We start from the raw sequence: 17,333 nt of genomic DNA, 5'->3' as shown, positions 1-17,333 counted from the left end.
CAGGGGTCCCCAAAAGGTCACCACTAGCCCCCTGGGAAGCCTGCTCCTGTTGGTCCTCCTCCTCCTCCTCCACAAAGCCACCTTCCTCCTCTGACTCCACTTCTGGCACCTCTCCCTGCGTTGCAGCAGGTGCCTGGGTTCGTTCTGGTGATTCCGACCAGAAATCGTGCGCTTCCAGCTCCTCGTCACGCTGGTCTACAGCCTCATCTGTCACTCGTCGCACGGCACGCTCCAGGAAGAAAGCGAAGGGTATTAGGTCGCTGATGGTGCCTTCGGTGCGACTGACCATATTTGTCACCTCTTCAAAAGGTCGCATGAGCCTGCAGGCATCGCGCATAAGCACCCAGTAACGGGGGAAAAAAATCCCCAGCTGTGCAGATCCAGTCCTACCACCCAGTTCAAAAAGGTACTCGTTGACGGCCCTTTGTTGTTGCAGCAGACGTTCCAACATAAGGAGCGTTGAATTCCAGCGAGTCTGGCTGTCAGAAATCAAACGCCTGACTGGCATGTTGTAGCGCTGCTGAATGTCAGCAAGGCGTGCCATGGCTGTGTAGGAACGTCTGAAATGGGCCGACACCTTTCTGGACTGGGTGAGAACGTCCTGGAATCCTGGGTACTTGGAGACAAAACGTTGGACTATTAAATTTAACACATGTGCCATGCAGGGCACATGTGTTAAATTGCCTAGTCTCAACGCTGCCAACAGATTGCTTCCATTGTCACACACCACTTTTCCGATCTGCAGTTGGTGTGGGGTCAGCCACCGATCGGCCTGTGACTGCAGAGATGACAGGAGTACAGATCCGGTATGGTTTTTGCTTTCCAGGCACGTCATCCCCAAGACAGCGTGACAACGGCGTACCTGGCACGTCGAATAGCCTAGGGGGAGCTGGGGGTGCACAGGTGTGGAGGAGGAGAAGGAGGACCCAGCAGCAGAGTAAGAAGAAGAAGAAGACGAGGTAGAGAGCGATGGAGGAGTAGAGGTGGTGGCAGAACCGCGTGCAATCCGTGGTGGTGACACCAACTCCACTGTTGTTGTTGAGCTACCCATTCCCTGCTTCCCAGCCATTACCAAGTTCACCCAGTGGGCAGTGTAGGTGACATACCTGCCCTGACCATGCTTGGAGGACCATGCGTCAGTAGTCATATGGACCTTTGGCCCAACACTAAGTGACAGAGATGCGGTAACTTGGCTCTGCACATGTTGGTACAGGTGTGGTATTCCCTTTTTAGAAAAAAAATTGCGGCTGGGTACCTTCCACTGCGGTGTCCCAATTGCTACAAATTTGCGGAAGGCCTCAGAGTCCACCAGCTGGTATGGTAAAAGCTGGCGGGCTAAGAGTGCAGACAAGCCAGCTGTCAGACGCCGGGCAAGGGGGTGACAGTCAGACATTGGCTTCTTACGCTCAAACATGGCCTTCACAGAAACTTGGCTGGTGGCAGATGACTGGGAATGGGAACAGGTGGTCAAGGTGGAAGGCGGAGTGGAGGGTGGTTCAGACGGGTCAAGGAGAGCAGAGGTAGAGCAGTAAGATGCTGGACCAGAAGGAGTGTGGCTTTTAGTTTGCCTGTTGCCTTTGAGGTGTTGCTCCCAAAGTGCTTTGTGCTTGCCGCTCATGTGCCTTCGCATAGAAGTTGTACCTATGTGGCTGTTGGGCTTACCAAGGCTCAGTTTCTGACTGCACTCATTGCAAATTACAATGCTTTTGTCAGAGGCACACACATTAAAAAAATCCCACACTGCTGACTTTTTGGAAGTGTGCGATCTGGCGGTAACAGTAGAAGTTGGCGGAGTTGGCGGTATTGTCGGCAATGGCGGGTGAGTTGGCCGGCTGAACACAGGTGCCGATACATGTTGTTGCCCTACTGATCCCTGCGGGCTGTCCTCCCTGCTTCTTCTAAGTCTTATTCTCCTACTGCCTCTCTGACTCTCCGTCTCTCCATCTGAACTACCCTCCTCTTGCTCTCTTCTACTAGGCACCCACAAAACATCAATCTCCTCATCATCATTCTCCTCAGATGCATCAATTTCTTCTGACACATCACAGAAGGAAGCAGCAGCGGGGACCTCCTCCTCATCACTCATTATGTCCATCTCTATCGTGTTCTCTGCCAGAATTAAATCTGGTGTAAGGTCCTCATCTCCTTCATCTTCTTCTGGCAATAATGGTTGCGCATTACTCAGTTCAAGAAACTCATGGGAAAATAACTCCTCTGACCCCAGTGAAGAAGGGGCACCGGTGGTGGAGGAAGTGTTACGTGGGGTGGCCATAGCAGTGGAGGATGAGGAGGATGTTGTGGTAAAGTTAGAAACGGTAGAGGATGGGGTGTGCTGTGTAAGCCAGTCAACTACCTCTTCAGCATTTTGGGAGTTCAGGGTCATTGGCTTTTTAAAACTGGGCAATTTGCTAGGGCCACAGGATTGCATAGCAGCACGGCCCCTAGCACGGCCTCTGCGTGGCGGCCTGCCTTTGCCTGGCATTATTTTTAAAAAAACAACAACAACAACAAAAACTCAGTTGGTTTTTCTGGAAACGATAATACACACAGCTAGATGGCGGGTTGAAGAAAACAGTGTGCAAATAATGCCTACAAGGTCAACGTATACACTACTACAGCGGTGGATACGGATTACGTAAAATATATTATGGCTGCTTGAAAAAAGTCACTCCGGTGTTTTTTCTGGAGACGGTAATATTATGGATATTTAGACAGAATGTGAACAAGGTCACACAGCTAGATGGCGGGTTGAAGAAAACAGTGTGCAAATAATGCCTACAAGGTCAACGTATACACTACTACAGCGGTGGATACGGATTACGTAAAATATATGAATGCTGCTTGAAAAAAAGTAACTCAAGTGGTTTTTCTAGAGACGGTAATATTATGGATATTTAGACAGAATGTGAACAATGTCACACAGCTAGATGGCGGGTTGAAGAAAACAGTGTGCAAATAATGCCTTCAAGGTCAACGTATACACTACTACAGCGGTGGATACGGATTACGTAAAATATATGAATGCTGCTTGAAAAAAAGTAACTCAAGTGGTTTTTCTAGAGACGATAATATTATGGATATTTAGACAGAATGTGAACAAGGTCACACAGCTAGATGGCGGGTTGAAGAAAACAGTGTGCAAATAATGCCTACAAGGTCAACGTATACACTACTACAGCGGTGGATACGGATTACGTAAAATATATGAATGCTGCTTGAAAAAAAGTAACTCAAGTGGTTTTTCTAGAGACGGTAATATTATGGATATTTAGACAGAATGTGAACAATGTCACACAGCTAGATGGCGGGTTGAAGAAAACAGTGTGCAAATAATGCCTACAAGGTCAACGTATACACTACTACAGCGGTGGATACGGATTACGTAAAATATATTATGGCTGCTTGAAAAAAGTCACTCCGGTGTTTTTTCTGGAGACGGTAATATTATGGATATTTAGACAGAATGTGAACAAGGTCACACAGCTAGATGGCGGGTTGAAGAAAACAGTGTGCAAATAATGCCTACAAGGTCAACGTATACACTACTACAGCGGTGGATACGGATTACGTAAAATATATTATGGCTGCTTGAAAAAAGTCACTCCGGTGTTTTTTCTGGAGACGGTAATATTATGGATATTTAGACAGAATGTGAACAAGGTCACACAGCTAGATGGCGGGTTGAAGAAAACAGTGTGCAAATAATGCCTACAGGGCAAATAATGCCTAAAAGGTCAACTTATACACTACTACAGCGGTAGTAAAATAAAAAAAAGTAAAATAAAAAAAAAATGAATATTAAAAAAAAAAATTAAAGTTGGTGCTGCTGAACTACTAGGAGCAGCAGATTAGCACACCAGTCCCACTCCCCAACACTGCTAGACTAATAGCACTGGGCTCTTATAGTAGTAGTAGTAGTAGTAGTAAAACAACAAAAAAATAAATAAAAGCAGTCCTTACAAGGACTACTGTTATTGCAGCAGTCAGCAGATGAGATCAGAAGCAGGACAGCTGCCCACTGCAGCTACATACAGAGCACTGCAGTAGAAGGTAGATTACTAGCCAGCAAAGCTACCTAAGCTTAAATGTCCCTCAAACCCCTGCAGACTTCTGTCCCTCCAATAACAGAGCAGTATCAAAACGATTACTAGCCAGCAAACTTTCAACTGTCCCTGAAATCACTAACAGGCAGCAGCTCTCTCCCTACACTATCTCTTCAGCACACACAGGCAGAGTGAAAAAACGCTGCAGGGCTTCGGTTTTTATAGGGAAGGGGAGTGGTCCAGGGGAGAGCTTCCTGATTGGCTGCCATGTACCTGCTGGTCTGGGGTGAGAGGGCAAAAAAAAGCGCCAACAATGGCGAACCCAAAATGGCGAACGTCGCGCGACGTTCGCGAACTTCCGGCGAGCGCGAACACCCGATGTTCGCGCGAACAAGTTCGCCGGCGAACAGTTCGCGACATCTCTACCCCTGATAGATGCACAATTTAGGGAGCAGCCAGACTCAAACTTTTGAATGACCACAAAGGCTAGGGCCACACAGGGCCCAACACTTGCTACAAGTCTAGTCTCGTTTCTTCGTAGAAATTCACCAAGTGTGTTTGCACTGGAGCCAACACGAGGGTTCCTGACATAAAAAAAGAAGGAGGTTACTGATCGTGGTTGGGGCTGAAATCTGCCTGCTTTGGCCACATGTAGCACTAATGGGCAGACTTTTGTGCCACTCAATGCTCTTTCAATTTAGTCAAGGTTTAAATTGTTCTATTGCTGTAAATGGTCACTACAAACAAGCACAGCATGTAAGCAGGAATGCCATTTTCATATTGGCCAATAAGAAGCAGCACAAGCGCTCTGCAAAGACTTTGGAATTAATACCAGTAAATATAGTTACAAAATACTATCAAGCAGTAGCAACAAGAGCTTTAGCTAAGGCAAAGAGCAATTTGTTTTTACATTTTATTTGGACTCCAGCCACTGAGAAACATCTGCATCATCAAAAGTGCAAATCTGAAAGCTCTTGTTTACAGTGTAAATCAAAAAGATTATAAAGCCACAAGTAGTTCCAGGTTGTGAGCAAAACTGCACAGGCTTTTGGTACAAATACGAGTCTTTTAGTGTGGCTGGAAGGCCAGGAACATGACAGCCCCTCCCAAGAGGAATAAAGTACACTGCTTTGTGAGTGGAAGCATCAGGATTAATGATTTAAAATATTTATTTACTGTAGAACTGTAGATAATTGAATATTTTCTCAGTGTAATGGTATAGTATTTATGCCACATAAAACAAATGTTGTCCCACTGGCCACTGTAGAAGAAATAGCTGGGCCACAACTCTTCCGTGTCGCCCATCTGACCAATCTGCCTGGGATGTCACTTCCTTTAATTGCTCTTTATACCTGGACTCTTCAACCCTCTCCCTTATCTCTGTCTGTCGAACTATTCTTGGTCATCTCAGGCAATCTATGCCTTTCAGATACTCTCCCTTAAGGTGGCCATAAACGGGCAGATAAAAGCTGCCGACAGACCGAGTCGGCAGCTGATTGGCCCGTGTATGGGGCCCTCCGACGGGCTTCCCCGATCGATATGACGATCGGACGGGACTAAAAATCCCGTCGGTACGCGGCCGCATATGTTTGTTGATGAGGTCCCACGATCTGACCCCGTGAGGGCCCACGATCGGATCAGCCCGATATTGCCCACCTCAAGGTGGCAGGGCCAGAACTAGGGGTAGGCAGAAGAGGCAGCTGCCTTGGGCGCAACGATTGGGGGGCGCTGGGCAACTACCTCTTCTGCCTACCCCTAGACCAGACTTACCTAGCATTGATCGGAAACGAACGCCGCTCAGCGTCACCGAGTATGCGCGAACTACGTCATGTGTGAATGCCCTCTGCATGCGTGAACACCCTCTTCAAACGCGGAAGTTCGCCGCGTCACTGCGCATGCATGAGCACGCGATGGGGGAAGTGGGAGTGGGCTGGCCGGCTGGGTTGCCTAGGGCGCCCAGCTGGTGTGGCCCGCCTCTGCAAGGTGGACATATTGGGGAGAGATCCGCTCGTTTGGCGACAAACGAGCGGATCTCTCCGTGTATGGCCACCTTAATTTCTCTACTGCTTAACAACAAGGGCACACATAGTGGTTTGCACAAAACACAGGCAGATCAAAGCGGAAAATCTGCTATGTGTGCCCTTTACTTAACTTGTATCACTTCCCTTTGTACCCTGCAATGTTTGTCATTCTTCTCCAAGCATTCTCACTTTATTCAACTACATCCTCTATCTGCTGTCCTTTCACACCAGGCCTCATACACTGGCTCCTCAACTAGTCTTTTTTATGAAGACACAATTCTAAGCATCTTTCATTACAAATGTGGTTTTAAAGTTATTTGTATATGTATTGCTATTGAAAACTGTGTTTGTCCCTTTATGTTCATTGCCCTGGTGGCTCAGACTGCTGATACAATGTAAGACAAGGAAGCTGATTAACAGACTTGTGTTTACCGGTAAACCAAGACTGTTGCAACATTGTTTAAAAAGTTACAACTGGGAGTTTTATTTTTACAAATAACTTTAAAAGCACTGAAAATGTTTAATAAATGTATATTGGGAAATTGCTTAGAATGATGCTTCCATTTTTAGGCAAATTTTTATTTTGGGGTTGACTTTAAACACCCTACATATACTTACTGCAGTGCAATTAACTACACATCCTTATCTCTGCACATTTGTATCTGCTTGTCTTTATCTCAGCAAGTTCCAACTGCTCTCCCATGTCATCAATCAGTATCATAATTGCCACTATGAAGGCTTTTGGGTATGGGACCTCAGTATGGGACTGATTTTCAGCCAGACGTTGATCATTCAGGCTCATTGGCTGGCAATATACAGACACAGGGCTGCCATCAGAAACCATAGGGCCCCATACAATAAAATTTGTTGGGCCCTCTGGGCCACTCCCACCACAGGCCATGCCCCAGACCCCACACCACAGTAAAAAAGCCACACAACCATGAATGCTAAAAACCCACTGTGGCCCCCCTTACAAGTTAACAACAAAACACGAGTGATAGGTGGCCAGGGTCCCTCTACAAGTTAAAAAAAAATATTGATAGTCAGGGGCCCCATAGAAGATTAAAAATGGTAGCCAGAGGCCCCATAGAAGATTTTAAAAAAGACATTGGTCGCCAGGGGCCCCATAGAAGATTAAAAGAAATGGTAGCCAGGGGCCCCATAGAAGACTTAAAAAAGACATTGGTGGCCAGGGGCCCCATAGGAGATTTAAAAAATGGTAGTCAGGGGCCCCATAGAAGATTACAAAAACACATTGGTGGTCAGGGGTTTGATTTAAAAAAAAAAAATTGTGTTCAGTGGAACTTAAGTTCGGCCTGTCTTCTTCTTCATTTTGCTCAGCTTCTTCGGCGGCTATAACTTTTCTGTGCCTTTGGAAGCTTCAGCTATTCAGCAACATCCTGTATCAACTCAAGGGGGACCCAGCTAATCCTGGAGGTGCAACACAGTAAGGCCTCTTTTTAAACTAAAAATGTACTGGGCCTGGGACGACTGTACCCACTTGATGGCGGCCCTGCTTACATGTCCCATGTATGGTCACCTTTATATTTTCTGACTTCAGATTTGTACACTGTAAGATGAGGCTGGAGGGCAATCGCTGGACTATAAATATTATTATATTAGACTTGTTCATACTTTTCCTGTAACTAAATCACAGTGGATGTGTGTTTAGCACAGCTCAATTGCATCATAAATTAATCTGCGTGTCATCAAAATCTGTTGGAAGACACTTGCCATGTACATGTTGTCAATGAGGGCAGAAATTCTTGCCCTTGTGACCCTTGATAACTGATCCCCAACCACATGTCCTGGACTTTGCTTATCATGGTATCACTAAGAATTGTGTGCTGTAATGGCTGATGCAATGTAAGACCCTGGCCTACGAGGTAAGGAATTGCAAGGTAATCAGTATTTTGAAAACCACGCACGGCAAGAATGTCCAAACAGTATCCCTCTAGTTTTTGTTGAACTACTAATTCCAATCCCCTTAGTGGCTTTTCCCCAATGTGTGCCCCAGTCTGCTGCCATGTGTCTGGAAGGCAGCACTTCCTAGTGGAACTCCTGAACCCTTGCCACTTCTAGTAGGCAGCAAATATCCATAGCCAGTGGCAGATTAATGAGATGTGAGGCCCCTAGTCTACACTTTTCACAGCCCCCCCCCCTTTTAGGTTACTTATATTCCTGAAAGTTTAGAAATACACAATTATTTAGGGTCATGGTGCACCTGAAGACACAAGGGGCCCATGATCTAGCTTTGTTTTCAATTATTATTTGTATTTTCTCTTCTATTTATTTTTATTTGCGCTGTTGGGGCTGGGTCTGGTCAAGAGGGGGCATGTGGTCGGTACCTGCTCAGGACCATGTCACACTTTGCATTTTGCCTTGTCTGGCTGCATAATCTTCTCCAAGCGGGTACTATGCACCTGTCTCAACCGAACTCAAGCCCAGCAGCACAGATAAAAAATTTTTTTTTAATGTAAATATAATTTAAAGGGGAACTCCGGCTTCCAAACTAAAATTTGATAAATAGGCCCACATAACACAGAAACCCCTAATATACCCATCACAGTTACTGGTTTCTTCAAAAAGTAGGAATAAATGCCATTTTCTATGCTGAAATCCAGCTGTTTAGCAGTTCTTCTCTTTCTGCATCATTTGAAATCCTGGCAGGGAAGGAGGGAGTTAAACACTGATGTTACAAATTGTAACAACTACTCCACAGCTTACAGGCAGCATGCAGGAACTACATAACCCACAATGCATTGCACTGTGATGTTACATTCCTTATTGAAATCACGTGTGCAGGGAATTGTGGGGTTTGGAGGATGCAGACTGAGGACAGATGGCTGTTGATACAAAGTAACAATAGTCAGTCAGCGCAGCAAAGTAGTCAGACAGATCAGTGGGAGAGCAGAGGGCTAGGCTGTTCCAAACCATTAAAAATCATGAAAAGTCTGCATATTTTTTAATTGATGTATTTTGCAAAGTTATCTGAAATTACGTTTACTTTTCAAAAAGCTTAAGTTATGTTTGTGTGGAGTTCCCTTTTAATAATTTAAAAAAGCTGTATGGGCCCCCTAATCACTTTGGGCCCCTAGGCTATAGCCTAGGCCTAGAGAAGCCTACTTATCAATCCGCCACATCCATAGTAAACCTCCACAGCGGTATAGCAGAGTGTTTGATGCTTCCTCTTGGGTCATACAATTCTGAGAACATAGACAATACCACCCAGTGCAGTATCATGTTTTGGTTTTCTTCTATACCCCAAACATTCTGAATTCAGAGCATAAGAATTTTATAAACAATTACCATTCCACAGGGATCATTTCACAGCTTGGTCTGCAAGAATTAATGTGCAGCGTTTATGAATGTTTCTCTCTCTCTCTTTTAATTACTATTGTCTATTGCACAAGAAAATTTCCCAGTATTTAGGGTTGCCACCTTTTCTGTAAAGGAGAAAACACCCTTCTTATATTGTTATCTATCTGCCCCATTTATAATATTGGCATAAAGCATAATTTTTACCAGCCAGGCCAACAACAAAACACAATATGCAGGCAGCCAACCTACCTGCTTTAGGGCTGAACTACACGGTGCACGTTCTTCAGATCCGACCCAATGAGAGGAAGCGCAGGCGGCATGTCGGATGAGTCGAATATAATGTAATACAAATGTTGCATCTAAAACTGCGTACATACGACAAGACTGTCGGATGCGAACGCTGCAAGTTGGGTCTTCATCGATAGTTGTATGTTGGATGCACTCAGTTTGTAGATGCAACATTTGTATACCTTACATTATATTCGGCACACCCAACGTGCCGCCTGTGCTTCCTCTTATTGCGTCTGATATGATTAACATGCATCGTGTAGTTCAGAGTATTAGGGTCAGGGCTAGGGTTGCCACATGGCCGGTAAAAATGATGGCTGATCCCAATGTTATTAATAGGGAAAAAAGATAAATATTTAGGAAGGCCGGTATTTTTTTCCTGAAAAAGTGGCAGCCCTAGTCAGGGCACACGCTCAGATTTGGGGAGATTAGTTGCCCGGCGACAAATTTCCTCTCCTTTGGGGTGACTACTCTCCCCGAACTGCCTCCCGCCGGCTAGAATGTAAAAATTCGCCAATTTAGGAAAATGAATCTCTCCGAGTGCCATCCCGCCGGCCATTTCTAGTTGGAGGGAGGCAGTTCGGGGAGATTAGATTGCACTAAAATGTATTCCCCAGCCATGTATTCGCTGCGGAATTCTGCATTTCGCCATGTGCAATTTTTTTTTGGCGAAACTGCGGCAAAAATTAGTCGAGAAAAAACGCCCATGAGATAAAAACGCCCATTGACTAATTGACTTCATTATGACTAAAGTTTCGCAAACTTTTCAGCAAAGTAAAATGGGGCAGATTCGTTGATCACTACTGTGCACTCATTTATGCAATTTGGGGTCACGTCCCCCCAATAAACACACTGTAGCCAGTCCAGTCAGTTCCCTGAGGTACTCCTTCTCCAGTGCACCTTTTTATTTCACAACAAATTAACAGAGAGCCACAAGCCTGCCCAGCTGACTACCACAAGGTTTATTTGGTGCATGTCAGGCCACAAGGCAACTCCCACAATGCTCAGCCAGAGGAATAGTAAACAAGAGTAGGAGAGCAGCCTGGCACATCAGTAAAGCTGACACACACACACACATTCACATATCAAAACACGGTGACGTCATTAACGTACGAGACAGGATTTCTTTTCAAATGAACGGGGCGGAGCAAGTGTAGAGAAAGACAAAAAGAGGGGGTGCCAGTGGTGGTTTGGCCCGGCTGTGGCTTTTGCATTCTTTGGAACCAGCACAATAAAAGCGCTGAACGGATGTAACTTGTTTAAGCTAAAGCGGATTTATGCTGTGCATGGTTAAAACGAGGCGCACACCGACAGAAGAGAGCTTGGTTATGAAATGGTCTCCCCTGCAGCGGGGAAATGGTAGCGGCCAGGCGGCAGGCTACGTCATCCATTGTTTACAAACCCAGGCAGGCCGGTGTGAGCTTGTTCCCCGCCTGGCGGTGAAGAGCTGAGCTCCCCCTGCGCGTGTCTGTCTGCCATGCCGTGTCGCAAGGAGAGTTTCCTGCTGCTCGAGCAGTCAGTGACCGTAGGCTCCGGGGAGGTGGACACGCTGGTAGCCCGGATAGGGGAAGCCCTGCAGCTCAATGCCCAGCGAACGCCCACCTCCTGCAGCATGGCTTATGGGGCGCTTAAACCGGTGTCCCGGGCGGGCCCCTCCTGTTCTTGCGTGAGGGGTAGAAGCACCCCGTACCCTGTGTGTACCCCGAGGGGAGCCGCCCGCCACGCGCAGCACCACCACCACTTCCCCAGGCAACAGGGCACCGGGGGCAACAAGCGGCTGTGCGGCAGGGGATGGGGCCGCTGTAACTGCAGGAAGCACGCGGGGACCGAGGAGGAGGATGATCCGCACGAACTGCTGCAAGAGCTGCTGCTCTCGGGAAACCTCATCAAAGAGGCGGTCAGGAGACTTCACATGGCTGGGGAGAGCCCTGACCCGCCGGGGTCGCGCAGAGTGTCCGAGTGCACTGAGACAACCGTGCAATGACCGCAGCACTGCCCTGGGTGCAGATGGGCCCCTACACACGATATGGACTCTGCCAGATCTGCACCTCCACCTGCATGAGCAATATGGGATGTTTGTAGACCTACCCCCCTCCATGGGCAATATGGACTGTTCTGAGATCTACCCCCCTCCATGGGCAATATGGACTGTGCTTAGATCTACCCCCCTCTATTGGGCAATATGGACTACTGTTAGAGCTGCCCTGCACTGCTGATATGGACTGTGTGCTCAACTGCTCCTCTCCTGACTCCATGGGCAATATGGACTGAGCGGATAACTGCCCCCTCCACGAGGACTATGGACTGTGCTGCCTCCTCTATAGGAAAGATGGACAGTGCTCAGATCTGCCCTTCTCCTGCACTGGGAATATGTGCTGTGTGCACAACAGCCCCTCACTTGCATAGGCAATATATGCATTATCCACACAGCAAATGAGGGTTGGCCATAGATCTGCCTCTCACGGGCACATCAACTGGGGGGCATTATGAATATCTGCCCATCACAGACTCAGCAGATAGAGGACAATAAGCAAACTTGCCCCTCACATTGACAGCAGATGGGGACGGCACCCAGATTTATATCCCACCTAGTTTTTAAAAGTGAATAAACCAAACTGCCTCCCCAATATCTCATAATGGGCTCATCTGTTGCCATGGAATTGCAGTCATTCTTGTTCTCCCTAGCGCTGAAGCCTACTTGCTTTCTGGCAGACCCCCTAATATCTATTGACTGCATAGTGACTGCACACTGATATTGTAGGACAGGAGCTCACATTGCTCTTGCTATCTGCCTGTGACACTTTACGAGACCTGCACCTTTGTTTTTTTTCTCCCTAGTGGCAGATATGTACTGACAACTGTGTTCATCCTGGTGAAATAAATCTGCAAATGTTTGGGGGGTGGGGAGTAAAGGGTGTTCCATGATGAAAAACAACCAGCCCTTAATACCAAAAGGTCTCCTCATGCTTGTTTATTTGCCTTCACTGACTGACAACATAACTATTTCACCCTGGTTTGCAGCACCCCCCCTACATCACATTCTGGGTGACCGCTTGCTCTGGGAAATGCTTTTTTACATCCTCTCCCAAACTGCCATTTTTCAATATGTTACATATACTGTGTCTTTCTTAACCACAGAATGGCTCCTCCTATATTATATATACAATATCTGCTACGAGCACCACCATAACCCCCCTCTCCCAGCCCTTGCTATTCCTACCCCCACCTTGCTTGTTTGTAGGGTTGGAAATGTCATTTAAACAAAGGCCGTGAGACCTCAGGGGACCTCAAATGATCAAGGATCAGCTACTACTAATTAGCACCACAACAACAACAACATATTTTAGTATATCCAGTGGCCGCTAACACAGAATTTGTCCCTTTTTTTTTTTGGATAAACTCATTTGGTCATGTTTACAGGATACTTGAAATATTTCATACAGCTCTTAAGAAATTTCATTTTGATTTCTTGAGATTTTGAGCTGGCCAAGAAAATATCTTGTGCTTCTCGTTCTGGCATTGGGCAAACTTTTCTTTTTTGTGACTTTGGACTTTAATTATGGACTTTGTGCCAAGCCTTGTGTTGCAGTTGATTTGGACTGGGTGCATTGCAACAACTCAATGGCCTCACACTTACATCTGCCCCAAGTAAACTTATTTGAATGGCTGCAGAGTAGTCTGGGCGGGGACAGTTGTTATGTAATTGTTCTTTGCTTCTTGTTTACAATGTGCAAGGGGAAGACTGGCTTGAACTTGTAGTTCTCTCTTCCTCTAATAATCTGGCAGTGTTTATTGGCACTACTACTTCAAGGTCACTACTACTTCAAGGTCACTGCTGCCGGACCAGTGGCACAGCCTAGGATAACGTTTTTTTAAAAAAAATATTTTATATATTCCGAACAAATGTGAAAATTGGCACAAAGGTTTTGTTGCCAAACAAATCCCCCTCCATATTAAAAAAAAAAAAAAAAATCCAGTTTGTATGTCGGATATCCCTCAAAATGAATTGATTTGCTGACCTCTGTAGTTTCCTTGTTGCTCTGTGTTACAAAAAAAACATCTTTTTGATATGTCAAAGCAATGCAGACTATTCTAGTATGTGTGTAGCACCCTTTCTCATATAAAGGCCTGATGGTGCCAGTAGGGTTCGTCTCACTCTTACACTTAAGCGTCTAAGTATGTGCAAACTCTTTGTACACAACCATTAAGGAGTGGCAGATACAGGATCCAGGAGTAGTATTTATTATATCTTTTATATAACATTCAATTAAACAAGCCAGTGAGATCTACAAATGAAGCTCCTATACTGTTACAATGCCCCTGTTAATATATTTATTGCATACATCAGATACACATCCCTGTGTTGATGTTGCACTACAACTCACAGAACTTCCATCCAGGGGGTGTAATTTCAGGGGAAGCAGACCCTGCGGTTGCAGGAGGGCCAGGGAGGAATAGGCACTAAAGAGCAATTTCAACCTATATTGGTAAAACAGGAACAACCTCTGGATATGTTGGGGCCCTAAAATGAATTTGCTGTGAGGCCCAGTAACATCTAGTTACTCCACTGCTTCCATCCAATATTATTCGTTGTAGCTCAACATCACCTGGTAGGTCAACCTTTGTGTAAATCTACATATCTCACCCACTGAAATTAATGTACACATGTAAAATTGATGTTATTTAGGAGTCTTCGTGTGACAATTGCTATTAGCTAATGTCATTATCTGTATTCAACATTGTATCTCCTAATACAGCCCTGGGCCACAGACTGAATAGGCATGTGTTAAAGCCTTAATGGTATTTGTATTGGGCAGAGAATATTCTGAATGTGGTTGAGTTTGCTTTAATTGATTTAATTGTCCAACGTGCAGATATATGGTGGTAGAGTTAAATGCAAATGATGGCTGAATCCACAAATATTAACTTTTAATATATGTTCTTCTACAAGGGTAGGGTGAAAAGTTAAGCAGCCCCCCCCCATACATGTTTTATTATGTGTAATCCCAGATAGACATTGCCTCTTTGCCTGCTACGCTACATTGAAGGCTAAAATGTGAACATGGAGTGACGCTCACTGGTATTATTGATCTCCTGTGCTTTGTTTCTTACTGCATCGTGTGTTGATTTGACACTGTGTCTCTTTATTTACTGTCAATCGCCAACCTCATCTTTAGCAGAGGGGCTCTCCTTTAGAACCTCTGCACCTTTTTAGAGAATTTGTTAATTTAAGCCAACAAACAAGCTTGAACCAATGGCCAAATTATGATGGATTTGGCACCGTTGGAAAGTGTACCCTTCGTAACGAAGTGTTGTTGATTGCGTTCCTGGAGTTTCAGGATTTAAGAATAAAAATGTAAACAATAAACATGGTTTGATATAATTTGATGTATTTCTGTGTGTATTTATCATTTGCTTAATGGGAATTGTTTAGGGGTGGGGGAGGGTTAATGGGCTGAAATGTAACCAGGCAGAGAGGAAAACAAAACCCCTAAGTGGAGGTATCTGTTATAAACTGACAACACATCGAGCACAAATAGTATCTGTTGTACAGATCATGGATCATTTACCCTTTCTCTAAAGCAGGGATCCCCAACCTTTTGAACCTGTGATCAACATTCAGATGTAAAAGGAGTTGGAGAGCAACACTAGCATGAAAAATGTTCTTGGGGTGCCAAATAAGTGCTGTGATTGGCCATTTAGTAGCCCCTATGTGCATTGTCAACCTAAATTGAGGCTCTGTTTAGGAGTACACCTGGTTTTTATACAACCAAAACCTGCCTCGAAGCCTGAAATTCAATAATATGACCTGCTTTGAGGCCACTGGGAGCAACATCCAAGGGGTCGGAGAGCAACATGTTGCTCACGAGCTACTGGTTGGGGATCACTGCTCTAAAGCATAAAACTGCATACCTATTTTAGTGTTGTGCATATGGAATTGCATCATTGTTGTATGCAATGCATATTCTTCTCTGCATATTTGCCATTCTAGGTATAAACCTCCACAGATTTCAGTATAAGGTACAGTTCTGTTGAAGTACTATAGCGAGAAGTACTGTTGCGAAAAGTACTACAAAGAGACATCATTCAAATATGTGATAGGAATTTTATGATTGTAGCCTCTGCCTTGGTATGTTACAGTATATTTAGGTTAAATGGAAGGGATACCATACTCACAAATGATGCATTTTTAAAACCTAAATTGGAAATTTCTGCATTCTGAGCTCAGTTCACCCATGTAAAGATAATTTGGGCTGCTTGATTGGTTTCCATATGCACAGCTAACTTAAATTATGCCCATGCTTATAATAAAGGATGATATCATGCCAGGCTGGGTAAGGTGACATAATGTATCTGGAATGATTTTTTTGGTTACCTTTCTGAATAAGAAAAGGTGACCGAACTGATTTATGTAGACCAATGTTCCCTCTGATTACTTCTCATCTATGTGCGCAAAAAAAATATTTTCTTTGCTGCTTTTAAAAACAGTGTGCTCGGGTCAGAATTCATAGAAAATGTTGTGTTTTCACACACAATTCTTTGTGCTCACCACAATTTGCTGTGTGCTGTGGAGGGAACATTGAAGCAGACTGGCTGCCAAACCTGCCACTCTTGACCCAAGTCAGCAGCCATAGTCATGGTCCAGTCATAGGATCATACCCTGAAACTATCCAATCAGGACAATGATTAGAAAGGCTGTGAGGAGCACACTAGATCATCAGTGCCACCATCTTCCAGTAGGTCTGCTGGGCCCTTATGATATCTTTGACCAGGGAGCCACTATTGTATCTTTTTAAAGGATACAATATAGTACTGCTCAACTCTGTAAGTAAATGCAATATTTATTATTAATAGGAGATGTTGGCTCATTCCTTTATATGGTCATGAAACTTGGTATTATCCTTATTATACAAAAAAGGGTACATTATTCACTATAGAAACATTGCTTAGTGATGTCGTTTGTGTCACACAATTCATTGAAACTTGTGTTGAATGAAAAATAATTTACCCCCCCCCCCATATATGTACCCCTTCTTACAGTAAAATATAAGGATATTGATGTCAGAGGAGTTCCATGGAGGCACTATATGGTCATGTAACCTCCTAGGGGATGTCTAATATCCCTATATTTTACAATAGGGAGTACATTATTTTGTATATATTTACTTTTACTAGTCGTGCAGTAGAAAGGAAAAGAGAGAAGAAAAAATTGCAACTTTACAAAAAATTTTAGTGTTTCTTCTCCTGCCAGGAAAGGCTTGAACAGTAGCTGTTTTTGAGGCTGGAGAAGGATAAACATTGGAGCTCCATTAATGGTAACTGGACACCCCCAGGCTGTTATTGTTGCAACAAACACAGGGTAGGCCTGTGCGTAGTGTCACGTCCTCCAGTCCATACACCAACATGGAAGCAAAACATCTGGGCTTCTCTTGAATGGGGGGAGGGAGGGAACACAAACGGCTGGTGCTCTTGCTCCTGACAATCAGTTTTCTGTGAATAGCTTGCTTATGTTGATTACAAAGGGAAATCATTATCAATTAAACTTGCCCTTATTTACATAGTTCTGCACTGTTTATTATTCACATCAGTCCTTGCCCCAGCAGCACTTACAATCTAAGGTCCCTATTATATTCACTAACACTAGGGTCGATTTTATCAG

General features: G+C 44.7%; 1 protein-coding gene across 1 annotated transcript; it reads left to right on the top strand.

The window, feature by feature from the left end:
* The first annotated feature begins 11,074 nt into the window (after positions 1 to 11,074).
* On the top strand, positions 11,075 to 13,643 carry frat1.S (frequently rearranged in advanced T-cell lymphomas 1 S homeolog). Its single transcript, NM_001088305.1, is given in 1 exon segment — positions 11,075 to 13,643. A coding segment is annotated over 1 exon segment (507 nt). The 5' UTR covers positions 11,075 to 11,150; the 3' UTR covers positions 11,658 to 13,643.
* The last annotated feature ends 3,690 nt before the right edge of the window (positions 13,644 to 17,333 follow it).

The sequence above is a fragment of the Xenopus laevis genome, chromosome 6S, assembly GCF_017654675.1.
Source record: "Xenopus laevis strain J_2021 chromosome 6S, Xenopus_laevis_v10.1, whole genome shotgun sequence".
NCBI lineage: Eukaryota > Metazoa > Chordata > Amphibia > Anura > Pipidae > Xenopus > Xenopus laevis.
This window is presented reverse-complemented; position numbering and strand designations above follow the sequence as displayed.